The 25,802-nt window shown below is 52.3% G+C and overlaps 5 protein-coding genes across 5 annotated transcripts; 2 read left to right on the top strand and 3 right to left on the bottom strand.

The window, feature by feature from the left end:
• Positions 1-139: 139 nt before the first annotated feature.
• Positions 140-5,015, bottom strand: VOLCADRAFT_95052 (uncharacterized protein; the record flags this gene model as incomplete). Its single annotated transcript, XM_002954240.1, has 10 exons — positions 140-370; positions 841-955; positions 1,319-1,424; positions 1,714-1,798; positions 2,311-2,413; positions 2,754-2,998; positions 3,299-3,487; positions 3,875-4,066; positions 4,718-4,882; positions 4,983-5,015. 10 exons carry the CDS (start codon positions 5,013-5,015, stop codon positions 140-142), a joined length of 1,464 nt encoding a protein of 487 aa, XP_002954286.1.
• A 1,775-nt stretch (positions 5,016-6,790) lies between these two features.
• sec61B (SEC61-beta subunit) lies at positions 6,791-8,065 on the top strand. The gene is made up of 4 exons (XM_002954175.1): positions 6,791-6,972; positions 7,051-7,142; positions 7,216-7,281; positions 7,641-8,065. Exons 1-4 carry the CDS (start codon positions 6,870-6,872, stop codon positions 7,653-7,655), a joined length of 276 nt encoding a protein of 91 aa, XP_002954221.1. The 5' UTR covers positions 6,791-6,869; the 3' UTR covers positions 7,656-8,065.
• Positions 8,066-8,088: 23 nt separating this feature from the next.
• VOLCADRAFT_106308 (uncharacterized protein) lies at positions 8,089-12,852 on the bottom strand (the record flags this gene model as incomplete). The annotated part of the gene is made up of 8 exons (XM_002954241.1): positions 8,089-8,133; positions 8,371-8,659; positions 9,030-9,249; positions 9,610-9,670; positions 9,739-9,854; positions 9,932-10,091; positions 11,778-11,891; positions 12,822-12,852. The coding sequence occupies 7 exons, from the start codon at positions 12,850-12,852 to the stop codon at positions 8,435-8,437; spliced, it is 927 nt and encodes a 308-aa protein (XP_002954287.1). The 3' UTR covers positions 8,089-8,133; positions 8,371-8,434.
• Positions 12,853-14,407: 1,555 nt separating this feature from the next.
• On the top strand, positions 14,408-16,631 carry VOLCADRAFT_95055 (uncharacterized protein; the record flags this gene model as incomplete). The annotated part of the gene is made up of 4 exons (XM_002954176.1): positions 14,408-14,989; positions 15,234-15,551; positions 15,825-16,290; positions 16,567-16,631. 4 exons carry the CDS (start codon positions 14,408-14,410, stop codon positions 16,629-16,631), a joined length of 1,431 nt encoding a protein of 476 aa, XP_002954222.1.
• A 1,875-nt stretch (positions 16,632-18,506) lies between these two features.
• Positions 18,507-25,332, bottom strand: VOLCADRAFT_95056 (uncharacterized protein; the record flags this gene model as incomplete). The annotated part of the gene is made up of 14 exons (XM_002954242.1): positions 18,507-18,694; positions 18,770-18,891; positions 19,944-19,958; positions 20,329-20,456; positions 20,676-20,837; positions 21,040-21,174; positions 21,611-21,694; positions 22,136-22,361; positions 22,780-22,934; positions 23,273-23,481; positions 23,738-23,828; positions 24,037-24,192; positions 25,042-25,146; positions 25,237-25,332. The coding sequence occupies 14 exons, from the start codon at positions 25,330-25,332 to the stop codon at positions 18,507-18,509; spliced, it is 1,872 nt and encodes a 623-aa protein (XP_002954288.1).
• Positions 25,333-25,802: the final 470 nt, after the last annotated feature.

A 25,802-nucleotide genomic window follows, 5' to 3' on the forward strand; every position in this document is an offset into this window, starting at 1 on the left:
GTCACCGGCGCAGCCGCTCCCGTCACCGTCGCCGCCGCTGCCGTCACCGTCGCCGCCGCCGTAGCCGCCGCCGCCGCTGCCGTCACCGTCGCCGCCGCCGTAGCCGCCGCCGCGCTGCCCACGAACATTAACCAAGCGCTCAATCGCGGGCTCCTAGGCTCCCGGCCGCCGCCGCCGCCACGCGCTGCAACATGAGCCAGTGCATGGCCGCGGCCAGCAGCACCATGAGCACCGCGAACAGCGCCCGCAGGGACATGTGCGACCAGCCGTGCGCCACATCCACCGCCCCCCTGAGCTCCAGGGAGGCCCGCTGCTCGGGGCTGACGCGGTGAGCCCACGCCTCGTGAAGCTCGTACACGTCACGGAGCGCCTTCGTGGTGCGAGTGTGTGTGTATGTGTGTGTATGTGCGTGCGCATGTGTGTGTATGTATGTGTAGGCAAGGGAACAAAGGGGGATTAGGGAGAGGGCGTGTTGCGCGGGTAGCGGGTGGGGTGCATGTGAAGGACTTATAATTACCAACAACGAGGGGGGAAAGAGCTCGTAGCATGAAAATCAGTAGTAAATTGAAAAGCCCTAAAACCCTAAAACCTTAAAACCCTAAAACCTTACTTATTGCGCAGCTGGCTGCTAGCTAAACTAAGTCGCTTTCGTAGGTGCGCGTCCTTAGGCCATCAGTCACCTTCGTTGTGATCTAACGCGAACACCTTATTAAACCCTAAAACCCCCGATAGAATTTCCTAAGCCCTGACGCCCCTGGAGTACTTTCGCTCGCAAACTCCCCCATTCTCTCGACACATGGATGTTTCTGTTTTCCACCTACCAACTCCCAACCAACTTACCCGCCACACGTTGACTCCGCATTTCATGCCGCTGCCCACTCCAATTTGTAACACTCGCTCTCCCTTCTTGATGCCGGTGGTGGTCTCCACACAGGCCAGCGTGTACCACGTGGTGCTGTCGTACAGGGAGAAAGCAAAATAAAATAAAATAAAACAATTAAAGATGTTTAATTAAGAATTCAGAAATATTTATCCATAATTGAAGGATATGGATAATAGGGATATGGATAATAGGTAATGTTAATAGATCTGTAAAGTCCAGGAAGCGTTAGCTGTAGGTAGAGACGAAGAGCAGAGCCGTGAATAAGATTTGAATTTCTTCAAACGAAAACCATCATACTTCATCAAAGGAGGCGTTGGGACCAGAAAGGAAACAAACGGCGAAATCTGGAATTAGCGATTGCAGAAAAACGAATGATGCGGTACAAGGGGCTCCTCCATTCTAATCCGGGTCAAATGTGCCGTACAACACACCTACCTGCTGCTAATGTTGCCGTAGTCGTGCAGTACGGTACGGGATGGCGCCAGCTTGGTGTCATCCAGCTGAAGCGCCTCACCCAGTCCATCTAATACTTTGGCACCGCCTGCGGGATTTTACTTATAGCTGTTATGTGTATATAATAAATAGTATATCAATAATGATGTAAATACGGCACTGTCGGTCCAATGCTGGACGTTTAGTGTGGATAGTCAACTGCATCCCGATGCGAGTCAGTTGCCAATCATCAACCGCCACAACCGAAATCCACAAGATTCACAGCAACTTATCTGCGTCAGTCTTAAAAAAGAAAGAGACAAGTCAAAATACCAAACAATACGCTTTTCCCGGTCCTTCCCCCCCTTCACCCCCCCGACCCCTCGGGGGGAACCCACCCGCGTGCAACAGGAAATGCCTGACGGTGGACTGCTGGAAATTTGGCCTGTACGGCGGCCGGGACGACGGCGGCGTGGCGCTGGCCTTCACGTCGGCGGAACCTTCCCGGGACGTTGATTCAGCGCCAGTGGCGGCGGCGGCGGCGGCGCCGGCGGAGGATGCGGCGGAGCAGGCGGCATCGACGGGGCCGGTGGGGGCAGCTGCAGCGGCGGCTCGGCCATTATTGCTGCTGTCCTCAGATCCGCTGCCGCCGCCATTGCCACTGCCGCCGCCACCGCCGCCGCTGCTGCTGGTGTTACTCGGACCGCCGTCAAGCCGCCGTTGGCGGCGCCGGCCCGCGGCCTCTCGACGGCGCTGCAGCATATCCACCGCCGCATCCGCCAGCTGCCGCCAAGTCAGCACGTACGGCGCAACCTGTACGATGCATGCGGTCGGCCGTACATCCTCCTCGCTTAACGAACAACCAATCGACATCATAAAAATCAGACCCTCCATTCCGTAGATTCATTACATTCCGTACATTCAACCATCTCGCGTACTATCCGTACAACTTCTTCCCACACCTAATTTATAAACAAAAACAAAGGCTTTCATACCTTTGTCATGGCATCGCCCAGCGCCCTGCTCGCCTCCTTTACGACGTTCTTCCCCAGGTAGATCCCGTTCTTGCCTTTGTCGTCTGGGCTAAAGTGAATGGCTCTGCGCGCTCGCAAGCAGCAAAGGTGACAGCAAAGATGAGCTGATAAATGAGTGAAATCCAGTGAAAAAATGAAGAAAAAGGAAAATCAAAAACATATTCGCGCAATGGTTTCGGAGAACTAAAATAATCGTCAATCTCCGCTCGCGCGAATGTGAAGGTCGAATGTGAGGAGTCCGATAGGTTGTGTTTTCCTCCCATCCAACGTCTCGCAACAACTACCGGAAAAAATTCGCAGGAAAATAAAGAATATGCTGAGACCGGGGGGTTTCAGCATTGGCAGCATTAAAACACCGTTTCCGATATTTACTCCCTTCCTTTCCCCTCTTCCCTTCTGCTTACGTGAACGCCTCGTCGTTTTGTCCCGAGTGAACTCGTACTCGTCGCAGTAGCTGGTACTTGGCACCGCGACCCTGTGCCCCGCGACCCGTGGGTCGCGCCAGGGAGGCCTTGTTTGTGAGCAGCATGGCGGCGGCGCCCATTCTGAAGAGCAGGTTGGTCACCAGCCTGTGGCGCTCCACCCCCCAGTAGTAGGCAGGGGTGGTGATCTCTGTCGTGATGAACAAGGCGTTGCTGTTGGGGTGGGCCTGGCGGGGGGTAGTAAGGGGAGGTGGGGGGAGGTGTGTGGAAAGACGAACCACGTGAACGAGTGAAGCTGCTGCTAAGGAAAGAGTTTACGAGAAGCAGAACTGGGCGTGGGGAGGAAGGTATGGGGGGAGTGGGGGGTAAGGTGGGGGTTTGCAAGGACATCCGAGAAACCCTTCGGGAAAAGGAGAGATGATTGGTGTTGTTTTCATATTTATAAAGATGAAATCCAGAAAAAATGTTCTTTAAAGGAAATCCTCTCAAATTTCCCCATTCATCTCGCATCCGAAGCACCATCTCACCGCCAGCAAATCAGCGACCAGGTTGATTCCCACCACACCGTTGGAGCAGCCCATGCCGCCAAGATGGTACGACTGTACGTCCTTACGTAATCCAAAAGCGTTGACCACCATCGACGCCATGGACGGCGTGGGGCAGTAGATGGAGCACGTGGTGATCAGGATGTCGATGTCGGTCGGTGTAAGCCCCGTCTGTCGGCGTATCGAAATCGAGGGTGAACCCGTCGCGGGTTGAGGGGGCGAGGGTGTGTATGTATGTATGTATGTATGTATGTATGTATGTATGTATAGCACGGTGATACAACGTCAAGAGGTGATAACGGCAAAAACGACAAACGAACCCAACGACATCACCTAAAAGCATATCCAATGACATCCTTGTCGCAAAAAAATGTAATGTACAAAAATGGGTTAGCGAAAGGGAAATAATGTTAAATAAAAAACACTTATCTTTATATGAAACACGTTAACACACACAAACACCCGAAGGGCCTTTTCTATGATCACATCACAAATCGCAGCACATTGATCGCCCAGGCCATATGTCCTAAACAGGCGCTCCAAAATAAACCACCTCACCTTTTTGAACAACCCCTCCACCGCGCCGCATACCGCCATCCGACATTCCTTCGACGCCGAGTCCAAATCTGTGAGCAGGTCGGGGCCCACAAAGGCCGGATTGAGCATGGGCGGCAGGTAGGTCTCCGTGGGCGAGAGGCCGCTGCGCGCAAAGACACGCGCTTGGAAGTCGACCAGGTCGGCGTTGTAGCGCTGCGCAGGTCGTCAACAACAGAGCCGTAGGAACCGACAGGAGAATGGTGGCGGTTGCGGGGGGGGGGGAGAGGAGAGGAGAGGAGCGGAGCGTATTTTGTTCGCGGGAACACTCGACACGGCGAAACAAGGCGCTCGAATCCCTCACATTTTTTAAAGATTTTTTAAAATTTTACAACCCTACTAAGCTATGAAGAAGGTACACAAGCTCGTGTGCCCAACCGAAACTCCACAGCATCCAGACCAACCGCTTCTTCATTCCATCCCACCCCGGACTCACTCCGCAGTCTATCCATGCCTGGACGACCTGTTTCTGATCCAACTAGGCTCATCGGAAAGAGTGAGGGGGGAGAGCGAGGCGCGGGGAGGGGGACGGCGAAAGAGGGGAAAAAGGGGAGGAAGGAATTTTCTTCGTACATTCAGTGTGGGGGGATGAAGGAGAGGTCGGGAGATGAGGAAGCCCAAAGGCAAGCTGGCGAAGAAGATGAAGGGAAGCCATAGCCTTCTCAAAAAATACATAAAAAGTTGCAAGTTAAGAGGGATCACGTTCGTAAATATCGGGGGGGGGTGTCGGAGCGACGAGAACGGGTCGAGGCTCGGAATCGTGGGGTGGGGAAGTAAAACAATACGAGACCCGGGTAAGAGCAGCACCCGGAAAAACGGATCATGGCGGTGCAGGCGCGGACGGAATACGGTGACGGCCCACACGGTGCCGCCCTTCAGTAACACACACACTTCTGTGTGTGCGGAACGTAGTAAGGGCTTTAAGAAGTTGTGGCGTGAGAGCCGGAAAGCGGCACGAAGGAAGTTAAGTTCCTGCGGCGGTGCTGGGGCGGTGGTGGTGGCAGTGGTGGTGGCAGTGGTGGTGGTGGTGGTGGTGGTGGTGGTGGTGGCGGTGGCGGCGGTGTGACCCTACCAGCCGGTCATCAACGCCACCAAACATATACATACATATCGGACAACATGATGACATCGTCCTACATCACCCGGGTGGAGCTAAGATGACGGTTACAGCTATATATATTCGCACCGCTGCTTCTGGTGTGGGTCTCAGTGTCACATCAGTCGGCGATCTGGTTCCCAACATGCACGACTGGAAATTCCACCATGTTTCGCATCACATGTGCAATCTTCCGCGCTCCTCATGCGCTGGAGGAGACGCCGCGCAAAAAAGCCCCGCCGGCTAGGACCCGTACGCCATATGAGCGTGTGAGCGTTTTCCGGTGGGCGCGGGCGCTCGCTGGTGTGCGATGTTGCGAGGGCGTGATCGCCAATTCTTCCACCGTTAACAACACCATTACAACGGCCATTTGTTGTGCCAGAATGGCGCCAAAATGCGCATGAAAGCCGCATACAGTAACCCAGGAAGATGAAGATGAAGATGAGTGTGGTAGAATCGTGTCAGTGGACATGTAAAGCATGCCGTGATTACTTGCTGCATGTGGCTGGTTGGGGGTTGGGCGCGTGCGTTGCAAGGCACCAATTAACCTAGGATGGCATGTGGAGGGACGGGACGGAGTCGTCAGGACAACATGGTAATGAAGCCTGACTTGCCTTGAAGGACTCCGGAGGCTTGTACACGTTCAAGTCATACAAATAAACCTTCTGGCGTCCAGAGAATGATAGCATTGACGCCATGGCACCAGGACGGCGAGAAGACAGAAAATGAGCTCAAATGAGGGCGACGGGGTCCCGTGGGTCGCTGCAATGAATACTATACTATCCTTCCCCAAAGAAGGACAACTTTACAACAGCGACGTGCAATACTTCAGCTTGACAAGTAGTGCTCGAATGTCAACTTCTTGTATGACTATTTCCTTCCTGTGAGACAGCTTTCTATCCTCGTACGGCGGGGTTAAATGACGATCGCCCCTCGAGCCGACTAGGTCGACTTCACGATCCAATCAATAATTGAGTACGAGGATGTTTTGTTGAGCTCGTCACCTTGCTTTTGAGTCCAAGGTTAAATCGTGGTCGCAACGCATTCTGTGGCGGTAGCACGTTTCGTATTAATATATTTCGCGGAAGTCCAAGGTACCTATCGTATACTGTGTACATGGCTACTAGGACACAAAGCATGAACATCATCTTCACGTAAACATTTTGCGAGTGTGGTTCTGGAACATAATGTATGACATCCGAGACCTCAGAGATCATACCCAAAATAGGAACAATGCCCACCCATTCTTGCAGTTATACAACACAGGTCGGGCTCAAGTGAGGTGTAGCCCACTGAATTACACGATAAGCGACTTTGACACAAAATGTCAAGTAACACGCGCACAGGAGTGCCCAATTAATGTTAATGCAACATAAGCGATCCCTGTAGTAACCCACAAAGGACTCGGAATTCAATGCATAAACATACTTCGAATACAGCCCCTGAGTGGAGCCTCCGTAGCACAGGGGCTGTATTCGAAGTATGTCCGTGCATTGAATTCCGAGTCACATCAAGAAATACATTTCCAAGGCAGAAGTAGTTTGTGGGTTACTACAGGGATCGCTCATGTTGTATTTAACATTATTTGGGCACTCATGTGCGCATGTTACTTGACATTTTGTGTCAAAGTCGCTTATTTCAACATGCACAACACATGCACAACAGTAGCAAGCTTGGTTGGTTAACGGGACAGCTGTCCCCTCGGCAATTGGACGAGCGTACTGCAGGTAATGTCCTGTTGCTGTATGTTGGCCTTTTTTCGTTGTCCATGTATCTTGCGTATTCCTAAAAGCAATCCTATAACCTTATTGTTAACAAGGTGCTGTGCTCATATACGCGTGAAAGGAAGAGATCTTGCCAAGAATGCCGTCACAAAGCCAATCTAGCACTCTCGTCGCGCGCGGAGGACGCAGTGGTGTTGGGGCGCCATCTGGAGCTACTGGGAACGTGCTTCGGCGGCGACCAGGTGCGTCTTTAAGACATAGTCGCTACAGCAGATGCTTAATTCGGTCAGGTTGAGCTCAGGAGCCCACTTTGCCGACAGGCCGCGTGGGCGGCAGCGGTGGTAGCAGCAAGGCGCAGCAGAATACAATGAACTTCTACACGGATGACTCGCCGGGCTGGAAGATGTCGCCGGTAAGAATAGTTGCGATCTGGGCGGCCAGTTGATTTGGGACGCGTGTGGTGACGACCTTTTTATCTTCTGTAGGTCGTTGTCATTACTATGAGCCTTGGCTTCATTGCCTTCGTGACGATTCTTCACGTGGCTGGGAAGGTGAGGGGTTTGGGGACAAGCCGGGTAGTAAGTGGGTCCGAAGCCTGGCTGTCGCACGGGTGCATCAAGGCCCAGGGTGTGTGACATAAGGCAAGTTAGTTGAAGATGCTTGCGTTTTGGGGTGCTATAGGTCATCCACTCTATCCTCTTGGCTCGAATTACGCTGAAGGACAGCCAGGGTAATCCTCCGGCATGGTTCATTCAGACGGCTGAATGCCAAACGCACTTCCAGGGATTGGGGCCTGCAGACTCTTTGGCATTCGCTGAATAGGTTACTTGTGCGCCAGGCAGTGGGTACTACTGCTGCGTCCACTCTTACCTCCGTTAAACCTCCGTTATACCTTTGTTTCCCCGTGCAGTTCCAGCGGGCGTAATCACGAGAGCAGCTGGATGACAACGTACGAGGCTGACTTTAACTGACCGATAGGGGACTGTTGATGCTGCATCGGGGCTTAATCCAGGATACTGGTGACTATTACTTGACATAGCTAGGTAGCATAGGGAGTGCACTCCGCGCTTCTGTTGCACAATACGTTACATAGAGCGAAGGCGTTGGCAAAGTGGGTATGCACCGAGCGACTTTTGGAGCAGTGTCTGCCTGGGAATAACCCGAGTCGTATCGGATAATTACTGCTGCAGGAGCAGGAGGAAAGATGCTGTCATTGCAAACCGTCATTGCAAGCCGTACAAGGTAGTTTGACCGAATGATGATGTAATATTGCATGTTATGAAGTCGTGTGCGATAACACCACTTCATGTGATTATGACTTGCGACTGTTACACGAAAAATGTCACACGCGTCGATCAAGAGTTGTCTGCAACCTCCGACAGTCCCTAAACAGAACAGGAAACACCAACACCTGCAAACATCCCCAGCACAAAATTTGGGATAACGTGTCAATGAGATCGTGCATACCAGATAACCTTTTTTATTCCTGAAACAGCATCAAAATGCACATTACCACACAAGAGCCATGAACATTTGTCAACGTCTACACATGTCGTGTACACAACTGTAACGCAAAGCAGGTCACGCCACATGCGGCAAAACAGTGCGTGGTAGTGATGATGATGCAGCTTGAATCCTCACCGTTGTTGGAAGTCGCCACATTATACAACAGGCCTTGAGAGTAGGGTACGTACACGAGCGTTGCTACTGTTCGCCAACAATTTGCAGCGGCACCTTACAGCTGGAGAGGAGCAGATCCTGAAACTGCAATGCGTCGGCTTTTTCATAGAAGGTGAGGGAGAGGATGTGCTGTGGGTCGGTGCAGTCGTAGGCGTCAATAAAGTGGCGCAACGGCTTGCCGATGCGGAATTTCAATACCAGTCCCCTACGATCCAGCTCCGGTGTCAACATATCTTTGAAGTACATCACCTGCGGCGCAACAATGACATCCCATTAAATGCAGCCGCACAGCAACGGTCTGAAACGATTGTACAACTACAACCGACGTACGCTTGGCACGGCTGGATTACGGCAGGGAAGCCTTGTGACCGACTTACTGCCACAAAACTTTGACTTGCACTTCGCAGCCCGCTGTAATAACAACAACTTTGCAGCCGCAGCAAACCTCAAGAAAAGATCATCCGTGCCTCGGTGCTGGCATACATGCACCGCGCGAGTACTAAAACAGACGTGCCGTGCTGTGAAGCCCGCCTGCATCTTAACCCGTCACGCAACAGGCGCACACAGAAGCCGCCATCAGCCATCACGTTTCAAGCATGGCCATGCGTCCCGTGCTTACCATATCGATGCGGCCCTGGGAGCTGTGGCTGAACTTGTATTCAAGGCGATCGGCATACAGCGTCACGACACTTGAAGCATTGCAAGCCGCACGACCCACGACGAAGTCCTTGCAGGTTGCCTTTGCCAGGGGAGCGCCACCACCGCCGCCCTTCCGCTCCTCAACAGCTGACAGGATGGAATTCGTGACTGCCTCGAGCGGTTGGAGCTTGGAAGCCACGCTGAGAAGGTGGGCGCGGGAGATGCAAGTGAGGCACGAATAGACTCGTTTCGCCGTTCGCTTGCCTACTTGCTTGCCTACCTCACGCAGGACTGCTGGTTATGGCATCCTCACAAAGCAATAAAAGCTCCCGCCGCTTACAGGGGGTACCATGACTCACAACCGGATTCGCCTCGTATTTTCACTTCTGACTGGGGATGAAACCGCCCTGCGTGTCTCACCGGGACCCTCGTTCGACATTCATCCCGCCAACATAAATTAATAAGGTGGAAGCCTTCCAATGCGCTGCGTACAACAGTGCCGCCACAAGCTGGCCATCGCGCTGCACCCGCACGGGACGACCCGACCCAAGCAAACTCACTTCCGGTTCAGCTCTTCGGTATCAACTTTTTCAGGTCTCCTCAGGGGTAGCTGTGGTCGACCTGCAAATTCCCAGAGTAAAGTGGGCTACAGTACGAGATGACCTCCAAGCTGAAAGCCTAGTACCTACCTTGCCGAATGCGACCGGAATCCCCTCGGCATGAGCCCGCGCTTCTGGGGACAGACTTCGATCTGACTTGTCTGTATTGTTCACGAGATCTATCTATGGCCTTCTGCTTCAAAGCCCTGTCGATGCGGACCCAGAAAGTCCGTGTAAATAACTTGAACGTCATCATCAGGAGATTCCGTGTAATCATCCTTACTGCAGCATGTCGTTGGTGCTTGCAAGGGAACCAGCAGTGGCAACAGCGATTCCCGATTGGGCATTCGGACTTGGAGCAGGAGCCAGCGCAGGCAAAAATCTTTCTTGGCTTGTGGAAACATCTGATTGCTTGGCTGGCAGAGCTGGTTGGGGTGCAGGCCCTGTTCGGGCAGGCAAAGTCGGAAGCGTACCAGCAGGCAAGCCTGAAAAGGAATTCCGCCGTCGCTGATCAGACATTTCTGCATGTATGGTATCAAAGCAACTCGGAAACTTTGCGGAAATGATATGGCATAAGAAACTGTATGGCACTGTAAGAACCTCCGTACAGAGTCTATTGTTTCAGGTTCGTCGTACGCTGTTCTGTAAGGCACTCCGTACAACAGCGTCCCTTGAGCTCTTCTCCTTAAGCCCCACAGGACAGCAGACTCCAGTGCAGGAGATTTGCAGTTAACGAGCGGGTTGCCAGAAGCGCCCTGAACCAGTGGGCCCAGGGTTGGGCACAGCCTGACAAAATGGAACTGGGGCCTCTGAACCCACAGCATCCTGCATAAAACAGGCCCGAAGCGCTCACCAATAGTGGTCTTAAACCAGATGCAGGATTAATCGTTATCGCACGGCGGCAGCACAAATGAACCGTGAAGTTCACGGAAGAACCAGCTTCAACCCCCCTGAACCCCTGCGACCTGGAAGCCGTCGTCAGTTTCAATTTGGGAAATGAACGTCGAAGGATTCATAGTTTCAGAATGCATAGACGCAAGATTGTTATCGGGGCAAAGTGCCTCCCTCTCCAAGGCACACTAAGACGTGGAGGAGAAAGGAGAATTCCCTTCTCCCGAATCCCTTCTCCCCTCCCCTGCAAATTCTGTCATGACCGTAGAACACGGTGGTTGAGAGTGTCATCCCTAATAAACAAAGCATGACACCGAGAAAGCATCCTATGGGATTCGGGGATTGGAGCTCGGGCACACTGAGGAATCCAGCTCTCGATGTATGTGTAGGTCTCATAACGACCCTAAGTTCTGTCGTAGGAGAGGGTGGGATGAATACGGGGACCCGCACGTGCAATTGTCCCACCCAAACGAATACTCTGCAATTTTCTTATGTATCGCTTTCCCCCACGGTGACCATATGACGTCCAGGGCAACAGTGGCACCGGGGCCGGTCGTCATCCCCGGTGTCACTGTTGCTCTGGATGTTATATGGCCATCGTGAGTGTGTGGGTGTGGGGCGGACGAACGAGTGGGATGGCTCATGAACGCCTGTTCATTGCCAGAAGGTGTGGTATTGGAGTTCAAGGATAGGTCGATGAGCGGTTGGAAGCATACGCGTCTAGATGTGTACCCGTCAGACGGCAAGCAACCAGGAATTCACATGGCGAAGTATAAGCATTGGATGGGTCTGGCGGCCGAGCAAACGAGCAGGTTGGAGGTGCTCCCGCATATTGCAATGTTTATCCCGCGTTCGGCGAATTGCAAGCTTATGCAGTTTAGGCTTTGCTGTTGGGCATTGGCGGCGAACAGAGCGCGCAAGGGACGGGGAACTGAAAGCCATGCTGAAGATGAGAAGCACGTTTTGTTGGATTGTCCGATGTACGACAAAACCAGACCTAATATGGATTTTCTGCGCTTCGAGCATATGGAGGACGCTATAAGTGGGAACCTGAACATCTGGCAAGGATGCTAGACCGTATGTGGACCCACCGCAACCCTTTCGTTCCCTTTCGTCCTTTTAGCCTCCTTCATCACTTGCTTTGTCTGAAGTGCGAGGTAGGACGGTGCTTATAGGCGATCTGGCACCCCTTGAGCCCTCGGCTCGTATTGGGCGGTTTGCAGGTACGGGAAACGCACCCGCACGTTGGATGCCGGTGCCACCGGTGGTGGGTGCGGAACCTGAGCGATCCACTAAGAAGTTGGCTAAGGTGACTGGATGAGGGTGCCTCGAGATATCGGGGAAGGCAGGGTCTGCCGGGTAGCGGCCACGGGTGAAGATATGAACCCCCTGTCCCACACATCATACAAACGAATGCGCTTTAGTCAGTCGGTCGGTTTCTCAGTCAGTCAGTCGGTCGTTCAGTCAGTTAGGGGCCCTACGGCCCTTCCCTCTTCCTCTTGTACAGGAAAGAGGTACTCAAAGAGGGCCCTGTCTACTGTTCAGCGGCAATCCTTAATGAGGTTTGAGCCCTTTGCCTTCTAGGGGCGCTCGGTTGGGCCTTGGGCTGTTTTGACGGATGATGATAATGCAGATGGGGCCTTACGATACGTTGGCAAAACTAACTTCCTCGTACATGAGACAGATCGTACGACGGGAGTTTGCGGTACGTCATGTTAAAAGGTTGTGATTGTAAATCCGGCTGAGACCCCAATGTCCTTCCTCCCCCTCAGCACGCCCATCACTCCACTTCCCCCTCTTTCCCCCCCTCCCTCAACCCCCTTCCTCCCAAAATGTAGACGGAGACGCGCACCTCCCAAAGCACTACTTATAACATCCTACCTGGTTACCCCCAGCCACCTTAAATGGTGATCTTATTAGTCTGAACGACTATACGACTAGACTGCCTTAGGGTTTTGCGCTAGTGCGGCTTACAGGGGGAGGGTAAGGGCATGCCCTCCCATTTTCTGTTGCAGCCCTGTAGTATCTGGCCTTAGTACGTATCGTAGACGATATGTGTGCCGTGCTACGTACAGCTGCTACAGAGCCCCCGCTGTCGCGAAACTGCCCAAGTGGAGGTTGGGTCCCCTGGGATTGGATGGTGCCCATCTGGCCTGCCTGCCTGCCTGCTTGCCTGCCTGCCTGCCTGCCTGCCTGCATTTAAAGTAGCTTTAGGCTTGCAGATAATGCCACGTCATACTAAGACGATGGCTGATGAGGTCATCTTGCTCGCAGGCGCTTACGTTCCCGAGTCTCACTGTTCGGTCCGCACATATTTACCGTGGTGCGGAGCTGTGAGCTGTGAACTCAAGCACGCCGTCGTCGTATGCCCGGTTGTGGTTAACCTTCCTGATGCACGACAGCGGCGGCGGCACCACCAACGGGTGCTGTTTGTTTCTTGCCTCATTTCATATGCCTGCTGCTGCTAAATCCGCTCCCCGCAGAGCACAAGACTAGGCCGGGATGACCTTGCTACGTTCATTTCGGTGCTTCATTCTGAAAAGCATGATGAGGAGTAAGGGCTCTCAAAACGATTCGGGAGACTCCGTCCTTACCCACGGTAGAAAGGAGAGGCTGGCTAGTAAAAAAACCTAAACTACCTAATGGACTCTATCTGTTCACTGTGAAGCCTTTTAAGCGGCATTAAAGGACGCTCTTACAATACTGGAGCTGCACCCTTCACCTCAGCCATCTTGATGGCTGGCGTTTTGGCGGTGAAAGGCGTTGAATCGTCCTAAAGAGCTTAAGGGAAAACGCCAAACCCCACTTCTGGATTTCGAGCCGGTCAGCAGAACGCGGTTTGACTGCAAAAATTCTGTATGGTGAGGAGGCTTATAGAAAATACATACTCCGGTTTGGAGCTTTCAGGGCTGGCTACGGTTATCTTTTTCGACGCTGATGAATTCGTCGCGTTCAGGCCATGAGGCCGATCACATGCGAGTTTCCGACCGGAAGCTAAGTACCATTTCGTAACATTCTTGCGTATCTAGAATAACTTATGTGACGAGGATTGCTTAGTGTTGCAGAAGGAAGAACAGAGCTTCGTTGCAGCATGCTCAGCCGGTGCCCCCAGGCGCGGTCATGCGTGCATGCCTGAGCATGGCTCTTGCACTGCGCGATGTTTGTACAACATCCGTGATGTATAGTCAATTCAGCTGTCAATTATGCGTAAAAAATTTAATGCATATTTATTTGATGAATGCGTTTAGGGTTCTTCGGTCTCGAAAGCCGCTAGGCGGCGGCGGGCGAAGGCGACATTCCGCTCCTTCCTGCTGCCCGTAAAATGCCCTTCCATGTTTGCACAAAATATAATTTCTAGCGTTCTGTGTGCAAGCATTGATTATCATTATTTTGCTGTGGAATCTAGCAGAACATCGGCGCGGTCAACTCCATCCGCATTCGTTCAAAAAGGTCAAAACACGGGCCCAACTCATAAATCAAGGTCATGGTGCTCCAACGATCCGTGAAGATTGTGTTTTAAGAATCGCAGCAAACCTTGAAGTTATAGATATCCAGTTTTGCAAGTTGGACCTAAGGGGAAATCGATCGCAACTTCACCTCTTGCTGCCAAATCGCGCCGCTCCTGGTAAAAGGAATAAGTTAGAAAACCAAATTAGCTCTTTCAATCATTCTTATTATCATAAATTTGACGGCTGTGCAACGACAATTGACCTCCAGGCCACCGATCAGGCCAGGCGCCAGGCCAGATGTACGTCACCCTGGGGGCAACCTTCGATTAACTTTTTGCTTCGTTCTTTGCGGATGATCAAGTAACTTGAAATTTGATTTTTAACCAGAATATACAACAATGACGGAGGATTCATGTAAGATGCAGCCTCGCGTATGCTTTTCTCTACACCAACTGTTGCTGCTGCTGCCAGTGCTTTTCGCCTGGGCCATCATTCTCGCAACAGACCAATGCACCTTGGCAGCAACAGTCAATCAAGGTGGTCAGATACTTGATAATGATCTCAGCAACGAGAGTACTGGAGACATTGCGAATAGTGGTCCGGAGCTCGCACGCAATTACATGGATGCTTTGCTCGCCGACCCCGCCGCTGCGCGAACAAAGCTCTGTGGAAATTTCACTAAGCGCAGCAAAGTGGCCGTCATTTACACGTGCTTTGAGAGAATGGAGATGATTCAAAAGTCGCTGCCATCAGTATTCCGCAGCAAGGGCATTGAAGACTTCGACGTGTTCATTTCACAAGACGGTATCACTACTTCCATCTTTGACGATGAAACATTCTCCATTCCAAGCAACATGCGCCACGTGTACATCCACCATCCAGTAAACCTATGTACGGGACTTCACATGCATTTTGTTAAATCGTTTGCCTTTGACATCATGGGGTACGACATATTATTAATTGTGGAGGAAGACAACGTACTTCACCCCCAGGCGCTTCAGGTACGGCGGGAGAGAGGACATTCGGGGGCCTATTTCCCCGCAGCTTGTGTTCTGAGATGCCGACTGCATCATGCCGTACCACGCCTCTGTCCCCAAGATCTATAACTTAGATCCATAACATTACATGGCATGTCATGTCTAGAAGGATACATAGGCATACGTGGCTTTATTACCGGGTTATTGTTACAGGCGTTATTGTTACAGGCTCTTTCCCCCCGTACTGCACATCTGGTTTAACCTGCAGCTGCTAGCCCGCATGGCCGAGCTCTCCGTTGCGGAGGCGGATGTCGGCGTTGTCAGCATCCTGGACATGGACATGTCAGCTTTCCTGGATGCGGGACGCTTCGGTGTGGGCCTTATTCCGGTCCGGCCCACCACTGGGCACCTGTGGGTGTACGGCATTCACCGCGTCAAGTACGACATCATCCGGCCGATGATGCATGCCTACTATGATGTGATAAAAGGCTATGATTACACAACCAAGCATAAACCGCCCCTGAAGTTCAAGATCGAGAGACTGTTGATGCAGCATGGCTTTCCGGCTAGCAGTCCGTTGTCGCAGGTGCGCTTCTTTTGGGGGGTTTTGGATATCACCTTGGCCTTAGGCAGGCGCGTTAGTATTCTTCCTTATTGATTGGAAGTTAAGATAATGAATATCCTTATCGCTGTGCTTTGAAATGAAAATAGCAGATGGTGATGAATCTGCCGTTAGGTGTGCCTTGTATCGTCGCCGGATATCACCAATCTTATTAAATTGCAGTTCTAAAACATATGACCCGAAAATAAAATCTCCCCCAAATTCCTGCCATGATTTCGCTTTTCATTTCTCTTCCAGGACCGTTTTTTCCTGAATTCCCTGGCAAAAGCCAACTTCACCAAGCGCTATCAAACGCTTTTCCGCTTCTTCGAGCCCATCGGCAGCTACGGGTTGCACTTTAAGCATAACAGCTCCTTCTTCCAAGGGATGTTTGGACGGAATATGTACGCCGGTACGGTCGATCCCCAAGCCGCTTTCGACGTTACGAAAGACCCACGAAACGTCGAAGCCATCCGTGATGGTGTACGGGAGCGCCTGACCAACCTTATCATGAAATACCGGAAAGCAAAACCCTCCGATGAGCTGGTCGGAAACACGTTCGACAGTTTAATGGCAGGCCGGTTGCAAGGGCAAACTGTGGTCCAGAACATTCAGGGGACAAACAAGGTGCCCCCTAGTCCTCCTCCTCCGCCGCCGCCGCAAACTGTTGTGGTGTGTACGACAAGCACGGGGGTGGTGTCTAACGGTGGTACGGCAAGGGAAGGTGGGGCAAGGCTTCGGGCATAGATGCTGTGAGAAGGTGATGAAACCGCTGAGGTTGACCGTTGAGGAGTAGCAGACGGGCAGATGGGAAGAGATTTACGGTGAATCTTCAGAGCTGGGTTGGGTGGATGGGAGGATGTTTGTACGGCGGTGGTTGTGAAGGGTGGGTTTAGCGGTTAATGGGGTTGTGCTGCCGGGAGAGTGTCCGCTCATGAGCCCCTCCGTTCACATGTTTTACACATGCGTTCTGCTGCTGGTGGTGGTGGGGGTGGTGCAGCTGCTGTTGCTGCTGCTTATGGTGATGCTAAGATGATGACGACGTCGAAACGACGACTAGAATGATGCAAATGAATATGTGTTTTGACAGTCTGGATGTGTTGTGTGGGAGATCCAAGCAGTGTGTCCTGAGGGCAACTATCGCTGTGCATGTGCATGGAATAAATGAGCTTGTTGTGCTGCTGCTTATAATGCTGCTGCTGCGGCTTGTGGTGGTGCTTCTGCTTCTGGTACTGCTGCGTCTGCTGTCGGCTGCCGTACTGCTAACTGAGAATGGAAATCCACACCATTGAGGGACAGATCGACAGAGAACAAATTGCTTGCTGCGTTCCAGGTTACGGCCATGATGACTCGTACTTGGTGGTTGGTTGTTCGTTGGAAGTTTTACAGAACCACTGCCGTACGAACGCATCAAGCACGCGCATCCTTTCAGGACTCATAGACCGGGCATCATAAGGAACACTACAAACTGCATGGTGAAAGTTGAAAAGTTGTTTTAGACGTTGCTGACCATTGTCGTGCATGTGAGTGAGAGAGTGGATGTGTTCATAGGGACGCGTAGTATGTGTTGCATCGCGCTTATTTCTGGAGGCCCAACGAAAACGAACGTATGTTTGAGGATGAATGAATGAACGAAAGGATTTTATTTGTTTTCTCTTTCTCTTTCTCGGGGCTCCAACAGCATTAGGGTCAGGACTCTGGAGCTAAGGACCGACATAGCACTCGCGCGTGTTTCTCTGAGTAGTACAGGAGTAGAAAGTGTGTGCCACGCGACATGTGACACGTGTAAATCTGTATGTATGTATGTATGTATGTATGTGTTTTGATTGCCTAAGAGAAAGAGAGAGAGAGTGTGTGTGTAGATGTGCGAGACACACACACACATGTAAATGAGCCGCGAGTGTGTGTGTAGATGTGTGTATGTGCGGGAGGGGGTATATGAGACGTGTGCTTAATCGCGGGGGGGGGGGGGGAAGGCGGAAGGGTAAAGAGATAATAAAACACGCGATCACGGACTGCGCGGCGCGTGAGGGCTTTTCACAACAATGACGGTAGGCAGCAGTAGAGGGTCGCTGTGTGAAGGTCGAATTAGAAAGATTTCCGCCAAGATTTCAGATTCCGTCGAGATTTGAAATATTTTTAACTTGTCGCCTTTATCAATCTCTATCCATCCCATCTGTAGCGTCAAATCGCGCCAGGACCTATAACCGTTTTTGGTACAGCAGATACGGCATGATACGGCAGGTTGGCAACAGAATCAAGTCAAGATATGTTTAAGAGACTTTTGCACCAACAGGTCCGAGTGAAATTACTACGCCACCTTCCATGTAAACATGCGGGCACGTTCATTCAAACCCATCCGTACACATATACATACATGCACACAAATACACACGCCCACAAGACATCGACGTTTCTTGCAGCTAAGTTCATTTATGTATACGCATACACCTGCTCGTACCCGGACAGAGCACACAAAAATATGCAAAATGAAAAAACACCCAAAGAGAACCCCTTAAACGTCTATATGTGTCATGTACGACACCAACTGCTTACCGTACATCGTACAGCCGCTAAAGCCCCCTGACCGCTGGTCCCCAAGCCACGGACCGACGTGGATCTCGGTGCTACGGAGCTACAAGGCCAACTACCCAAACTAACCCAACTAACCCAACCGACCGCAAGACGCTCTCTTCTTGCTGCCAGAGCCGCCAACAGGGATCTCAGCGAAACTCCGACGCCGTACGCCATCCACATGCCGTACGGGTGGATGCCGCAAAGGATCGCCAACGCCATGCGAAATCGTTGCGGCGTCGCTCCCTCCCTTCCTTACTATATCACAAGGGCCCCCCTTTCCTTTCCTCAAAACCCCACATCTTCCCGCACCCTATACCATGTTTATCTTCCCGCCCTGTCCCCTTTCCTCTTCTCCCCCCCACCCTAGGTTTTCTTCTCCTTTGAACTCAACGACGAAAATAGCCCGCTACCACCACCTCCACCACCGCGCGCGCCCGCCTTGTCACCACCGCCGCCGGCGCCGACCGACGGGGACGTCTTCACCGGCGTCGAGGCCAGCGGTGTCGACGGCGCCGCAGGCGCAGGCGAAGCCGCTGCTGCCGCCGCCGCCGCTGCCGGCGGCGCCGGTTGTTGTTGTTGTTGTTGATGTTGTTGTTGCGGGTTGATTGCGGGTTCTCGCTCCTGACCCGCGACCAAGTTGCTGAGGGGGAAGGTGGCGGTCTCCGGCGGCCTGGAGAGGGCGGAGAAGGAGCTCTGCCAGCGCTCCAGGAGGCGGGAGGCGGCGGTCTCCGGATGGACGGCCTCGAACCTGAGGTGCATAGGGGTGGGGTGGAGTGGAGGAGGAGGGGAGGAGGAGGAATGGGAGGGGGAAGACGAACCACAGACGAGTGGGAAAGGGGAGGAGAAGAAAAAGAGTTGGTACTGGTGGTGCAGCGGTGGTGGTAATAGCGGCGCCGTGATGTGGTGGTGGAGATATTGGCTGTGTGTAGGGGGGGGGGAGAGGTCGCTGGATAAAAGCGATAACCATAACCCCCACCGTTAATAAAATTCGGAAATATTGGTCGTGTCATACATACGGTACGGTGGCCGAGCGGTCTAAGGCGTAGGATTTAGGCTCCTATCCGAAAGGGCACAGGTTCAAATCCTGTCCGTATCATTCATTTGTTCCGGCATGACTTGCCATTTTAGTGAATGAGAGATTATATATTTGTACTCACGACTCTTTGAACTTATATGTACTCACGACTCTTTGAACTTATATGTCTAATACAGGAGCAGCGCGCGGTCGTGCAGATGGTGTTGGGAGCCAAAAGCTCAACTGCGCTTCTGCTGTGCCGCAGGTTTGTCGTAGAAGCCGCTCCAGTTTAATATATTGGGCAAAGTCAGTATAAGTTCAGTATTAAGGTTCTGGAACCCCGTGGTAACAAGGAGCCGGTCACTCAGTGTCATAGAGCTTTTGTCGCTGACTTGGGCCTGGCGCTTGGCAGCAACACAGAATGTTGGACGAGCAAGGCCACACAGCTTGGGCGTAGCAACCCCCGGACTGACTCGCGTGGTGGTGGTGACCGACCGGAGTGGTGGCGCATCATCTACCCTGCCATGTGACCCGTGTTGGACGTGCGAGACGACACCTTGTGTGAATCCAGGGGGGAGGGTCCCCACCACGGGGTCCACCACCGAGGGGGTCAACGAGGCCAAGAAGCGTGTCGTTACCTGATTGGGTAGGGGCGCCGCTCTGTGAGAGACCGCCCTCACCCAATGATTGCACCATGCCCTTATGTGCTTTAGGTTGGGATGTTGGGATTTAGTAATTAAAATGGTTAATAGCAATCCCAATGACCGCGAGCGCGCTGCACGTACCTGCAGATTTTGTGACTGCAGCGCGCGGTGAAAGATGAATTACATGTCTTTGGAGAAGAGAATGCCGTGTTTATGAGATGGCTTGAGGGCTAAGTATGGCAGTGGACTCGGGTTTCAAAGGCGCACGCAACGTGCGAAATGTCGCGCGACCGAGGCTCCCCCGCGGCCGCTAACTAGCTTTCTTTCTCTGGGAGACTAGGAGACACGCAGCGCTCCGGCGCTTTACGCTCAAACGGGGCTCGGAGGATGTCGACAGTCGTCCCTCCGCAACGTAACATTAAAAACATTTATGAACGGTCCGTGTCCCGCCGGCTTTGACGGAACCCTCCACACTTGTGTGGGCACTTTAACTTTAACTGTAACATAAGTTAACCAGGGCACTCACTTGGGACTATTGCCCGTTCTGTTGGGAACGCGCTTCACCATGCCCCAGCTCTCGAGTCGAGGGAGGGCGTCCTCCACGGCAAAGTCAACCGAGAGGTCAAAGTTGTTGACCAGGAAGCGCTCACAATCCTGAAGGAATCAGAGGGGCAGGGGAGTGTGTGTGTCTGTCTGTCTGTTTGTCTGTCTGTCTGTGGGTTTGCGGTTTAAGGAGCAATGAGTTAACAACGGATAGAAGGAAGGGGTTAGGAATGGAACTGTGGGGCGTTATCACACCTGCACTTGGCAATATGTGTCGTTCGACAGCACAAAGGAGAGGAGCTATAAACCTCAACAGCATAAACCACTTACCAAGTCAATCAACTCCTCCGTCAGTTCGGCTTCCCGGCTGTACAACAAGCCGTACGTCAGAATGGCTTCCTTGAGCTGCTGCTCAGCCATGTCCTCCAACAACATGGACACGACGCCTTCTTGCGCATCGTCCGTCTTGTCGTACAAGATGTTCACCATGTCCTGCGTACGGTGTACGGCAGATGCTGAGCGATTTACAATCTTCATAATAAATTATAAATATTTGGATTTAAGTGTCCAAAAGCGGAAGGATATATAACGTCCGTATAACGCCGTACAGTCACGAAGCAAAACAAGCCAGGGTAAGGCCGCCGAACGAGAACACGTGTGCGTTCGTACGATCGCGCCGTACACCTACACCTACCTGAATAGTTTTGGAGCGCTCCGCTTGCGCGCTCGTGTAGACCTGGCCGCACCGAGCAGCCACCAGACTGATGCTCGACCACAGGACGTTCATATCCACAACATCGCCCTGAGGAGAGTTGTCGTTTGGAAATAGCTATTTTAGCATGGGATTGTAGGTGAGTTTCAGATGAGGTTAGAGGATGAGTCTTCGTGGTGAGTTTTAGTCACGATGGTTTTACGAGGGTTTTAAAGCGAGATGTCGATTGACAGCGTTTCCTAAAGGGAAAAGCCAAAAAAGAGAGCAAAACAATGGAAAGGAAAGTAGGGCGCAAATTTCACCAAATTGCGCATATGCATGGATGAACAAAAAACAGCTCGGTAGGAATCGAACTGCGGAGGTTCTCTAGTGCTCTAGCAACTCTAAGAGATAAAATAAACCACTTGTAAACTACGATCTGGCCGTTGCTACTGCATTACATCGATTGAAACAAGATTGAAACAATGCACCGACTACTAATGGTAGCAGACACCAGCCGCCCAGGTAATGCGTCAACGTGACGTGTCGTACAACCTGTGCCGTGCTGTCGTACCTTTAACAGCACCATGAGCGCTGCCGCCAGCCCGCCGACGACAGTGACGACCATTTGAATGATGGTCAACATCTTCAGGTAAACCTGAGCATGTTGACATCGGGGTATAGAAGGAATAATTGACTCATATAAACTTAACAATATCACTACTTATAATAAAAGATTTATTCCATTATTTATTTCCGAATAAATCGAAGGGGGGTGTTCGGTTCTACCCGGGGATATGGAAGCATTCGTACGTCCGGTCGCCCATAACATCATTCCCCGGGCCCGAGTCGGCACAAACCCTAGGTCCCCTTGGTGCCGAAACGCCGGGGGTGGGGGCTCAGGGGGACGACGGGGATGGAATGGATAGTCCTTAGAACCCCCTCCCCCTTCCCTGCCTCACCCCGTTCCCTGCCTCACCCCGTTCCCTGCCTCACCCGCCTTCCCTGCCTCACCCCGTTCCCTGCCTCACCCCCTTCCCTGCCTCACCCCCTTCCCTGCCTCACCCCCTTCCCTGCCTCACCCCCTTCCCTGCCTCACCCCCCTACCCCCCCCCCTTGCCTTCTTCTCCGCGAATATGACGTCCATATCGGCCATTGGAATGTCGTGGAAGCACTTTATGTGGATGTTCCTTCCCGCCAGGATCTCCCGCTGCCGCTGCTCCAGGGGCCGCTGCAGAGCGGGCAGCTTGTGCTTCTTCCGCGAGAGGGCTGCCCGGTACAGCACCACCACCTCCTTGAAGGCGGGCTCCTGCAGCTTGAGCTTCCTGGGGATCGGGATGGCGAGGGGAGGAGAGGGGGGGCCCATATGAAAGAAAACAAGGAATCAATCAGAGGAGGAGAGGGGCGCGGGAAAGACGAACCACGTGAACGAGTGAAGCTGCTGCTGCCAGGGCAAGAGTGTACCAGACGTATAGAACTGACCAAGGAGTAGAGGGGCGGGGAGGAGAGGGAGGGAAGGGGTGCGGGGTAAGGAAAGAGGGACATAGGGTAATGATGGAAAAAAATGATAAAATAACAAAAGTGAAATTTTTGATATTATCACTATCACCATAAATAGGGATGGTGATAGCCATAAAAGAAATTTGGCCCCGAGAAAAAGGTGAGGTGAGGCGAGGTGAAAAATGTTAAAAAAAGCAAATGCAACATAGGAATAACCCACAAGCCAGCTTCCTCGCATCTTACTTGTGGAGGTTCTTAATAACCGCCCAGGCGGTTGGCATCAACAGTCGCAACGTCCGCCTCTCAACCACCTTCCTCGCCGAGTGGTCGGAGTCGGTGAGGTTGAGGGAGTGCTGGGGGGGAGGCGGCGCGGCCCGACCGCGAAGATAGTTCCACAACTACATGACGGGACGAGGAGTTGGGGGTTTGGGGGTAGGCGGTTGCGGGGGGGGGGTCCCGGGGAACGAAGAGGTAAAGAAAAGGAAAAGGAAAAAGAAGGAAACCGGCGAAAATGTGCAAAATAAAACCTGTAAACCCTTCCTAACAAAACAAACCTAAATAAAAAATAGACACATATACCAAATTGGAAACAAAAAAATTGAATCCAATGTGACCTTTCAAAAGAAGTACAGCACATTCTCATTCCCCCCCACGCACACACCGACGCGTCCACACATACACACACACGTCCTCCCAGCCCCGTCTCTACCCCCCCGTCCCCCTCAACCCCCCTTACCTTCATTAGCGGCTGTGTGATCAGGTAATCCACCAGCAGGTCCACTTTCTCCCCGGTGTAAAGCCCGGAGGCCTGAGCCACGGTAATGCCCCGGTGAAACACCAACACCCGGTCGGACAGGTCTGGGAGACGGGACCGCAGAGCCCGGCGCTCCGCAGTGGAGGACCAAAAGGTACGGAGCATTTTGTCATCGTAGTACGACCAGTTCACTGCGTGTGGGGCGCATGTGTGTGTATGTGTTTGTGTAGGGGTTGGGGGTTTAGGGGTTTTGGGGGGAGGGAAGTGGGGTTGGTGTGTTTGGGGTTCGGGATGTCCTCACTATCTATTGATTCCCACATGCATGCATACACACATACATACATACATACATACACACATACATACATATATACATACCAGACGGGCCCCAAAACACACACACGCACACACATCCACCCGCCCTTACCCCCACCACCAAACACACACCTTCCACCGGCAAAGAGAACATAAACTTATCCGCCTTGGCCAGCTCCCACTCCCCCGTGGTCAGGATGTGGAACCGGGCAGCCACCATCAGCTTTGGAGGGGGAGAGGGAGAGGAGGTGGGAGAGTTAGGGTTTTTACAGAGGGTGAGGGAGGCAAGGCAGGGAAGCAGGGAGGGAGGGAGGAACAACACGTCTATGACTCATCCTTAACCGCCCCCCCATAACCGTTAACCGGCAAAACCCTCATCCCCCCTCCTCACCCCCTTTCCTTATTCCATCCTCAGCCGTACTCTGCCGTACCTGCATAAAGTCCGCAATCAGTTTCTGTTCCGCAATGTCCAGCTCCGCCACCGTGGGCAGCCCCCCGCCCACACAGCTGATGAGCGGCTGGTCCTTGGCGCCCATGGAGAAGCGGAGGAAGTTGTGGCGGATATTGCGTTTGAGAGCCATGAACTCCTGTGGTGTGCGAGCGGGGGTGTAGGGGGAAGGAGGGGGTAGGGAAGGAAGCGGTAGAGGGGGTAGGGAAGGAGGGGGTAGAGAAGGAGGGGCTAGAGGGGGAAAAAGCAAAGAAAAGAAAAGCATGGGAGAAGGGTAAAAAAGGGACGAAGACGAATCACAGACAAAGAGACTGTGGAAGGTGGGAGATGTGGGACCTGTTATGGCCGTTTTTTTGTGCAAGTATATTTTTAAGGGGGAAGAAAGAAGAGAGAAAGGGTGGTGTGTTTTGGGAGTACAGGACGTGCGTGTATCGGGTGCATGTGCACTATCCTAGAAACGCCTTTACAAAAGTTTGTAAAGCGCATTTTCGTTTCGGAGGGGAGGGAAAGACGAACCACGAAGGAGTGAAGGTGCTGCCAGGGAAAGAGTGTACCAGAGGAGGAGGGGAGGGGAAGTTGACAGGGAAAGGGGGAAGGTGGGGATGTAGGGGATTGCCATGTCAGCACCAGGGAAGAGAACCATGGGTCGGAAGGAAGAGCGCTGCGAAAAACGGGAAGAGACAGAAATGCCGTGTGATTATGTGAAGGCAGGTTGGTTCTAATTGAATTAAATAACGGGCCCCATGGAATTTGTCGTAAGGTGAAATGGATGCAAAGTTGCCATCCGTTGATTTGTGCGTTGCCAGCAAGGGTCCTCTGCCCAGCTCAGACGGGACCGGAAGAGCTTCAAACGCACAGCGAGTCGCTTACAATTTGCAATATGCAAGAAGCGAAACGATTTCTGGTGCAAAGTGTCTTGTCTTCCCATGTCTAATATGCAAATGGCCCCGTCTACCATTGCAACGGCAGTTTTCCCGCCGCGGCGCACCTGAGCGTACAAGCTCTCCACGAGTTGAGCGATCTGCTCAAAACGTGAACGCTCCGCTATTGACATGCCAGTCCTAACGAGCGAATAGATTTCGTGAAACTCGACCTATGGCGAAAGCACGGCGGGCGGAAAAAGGCGACCAACCGCTTAGGCACCAGGAAGAGAGAGTATGTGACAGGAGTTAATTTCACTTACTGGTATATGACGATCAGGTGGGCACACAATCGTGCACCCCGTCGACACAGCATCCTGCTCTGCCTTCTCCTTCTTCTCCTTTTTCTCCTTGGACATTTTTGGCAGCTATCTCCACCAGTTACCGATTAAAGACTTTAAAAATGTAGTCCAGAGCCCCCTGCTGGCAACGAACTGGCAAGCAATCCTGTCGAGTATTATCGCGAGTCCCTATAATAAAAAAATAAAACACATATATTTAAACCCGAAACGTATCGGGCTATAGATGATATGATATCATGCTAGTTTCGTATGATAGAGGTTGTCAGAAAGCTAAGAGCTACGTCTATTAGCTGCTACTTCCAGAGAATGCTGTACTGGCGCAGCAAAGCACATGCGTTAATCGTCTGCTCTGCAGCTATAATTAAAAGCATAGTTTGGCTGGATGAATTATCGCGTACGTACGGCCGTACGTCGATGGTTGATGGTTAGGTCAGGGCACGGCATGGGCAAATCATTTCCCTCCCAGATATTGAATTGACAACGAATGCGTTTATCCAATTAAACATTTTTGGATACCTGTCAGGATG

This window comes from Volvox carteri, assembly GCF_000143455.1.
Source record: "Volvox carteri f. nagariensis unplaced genomic scaffold VOLCAscaffold_41, whole genome shotgun sequence".
NCBI lineage: Eukaryota > Viridiplantae > Chlorophyta > Chlorophyceae > Chlamydomonadales > Volvocaceae > Volvox > Volvox carteri.

What these genes read in the sequence shown, in the direction of transcription:
- sec61B (XM_002954175.1), top strand. Translation starts at nt 6,870, where the DNA reads ATGCCGTCACAAAGCCAATCTAGCACTCTCGTCGCGCGCGGAGGACGC. An exon ending in CGTGCTTCGGCGGCGACCAG is followed by an intron (nt 6,973 to 7,050) that starts GTGCGTCTTTAA and finishes CTTTGCCGACAG; the next exon opens with GCCGCGTGGGCGGCAGCGGT. An exon ending in CGGGCTGGAAGATGTCGCCG is followed by an intron (nt 7,143 to 7,215) that starts GTAAGAATAGTT and finishes TATCTTCTGTAG; the next exon opens with GTCGTTGTCATTACTATGAG.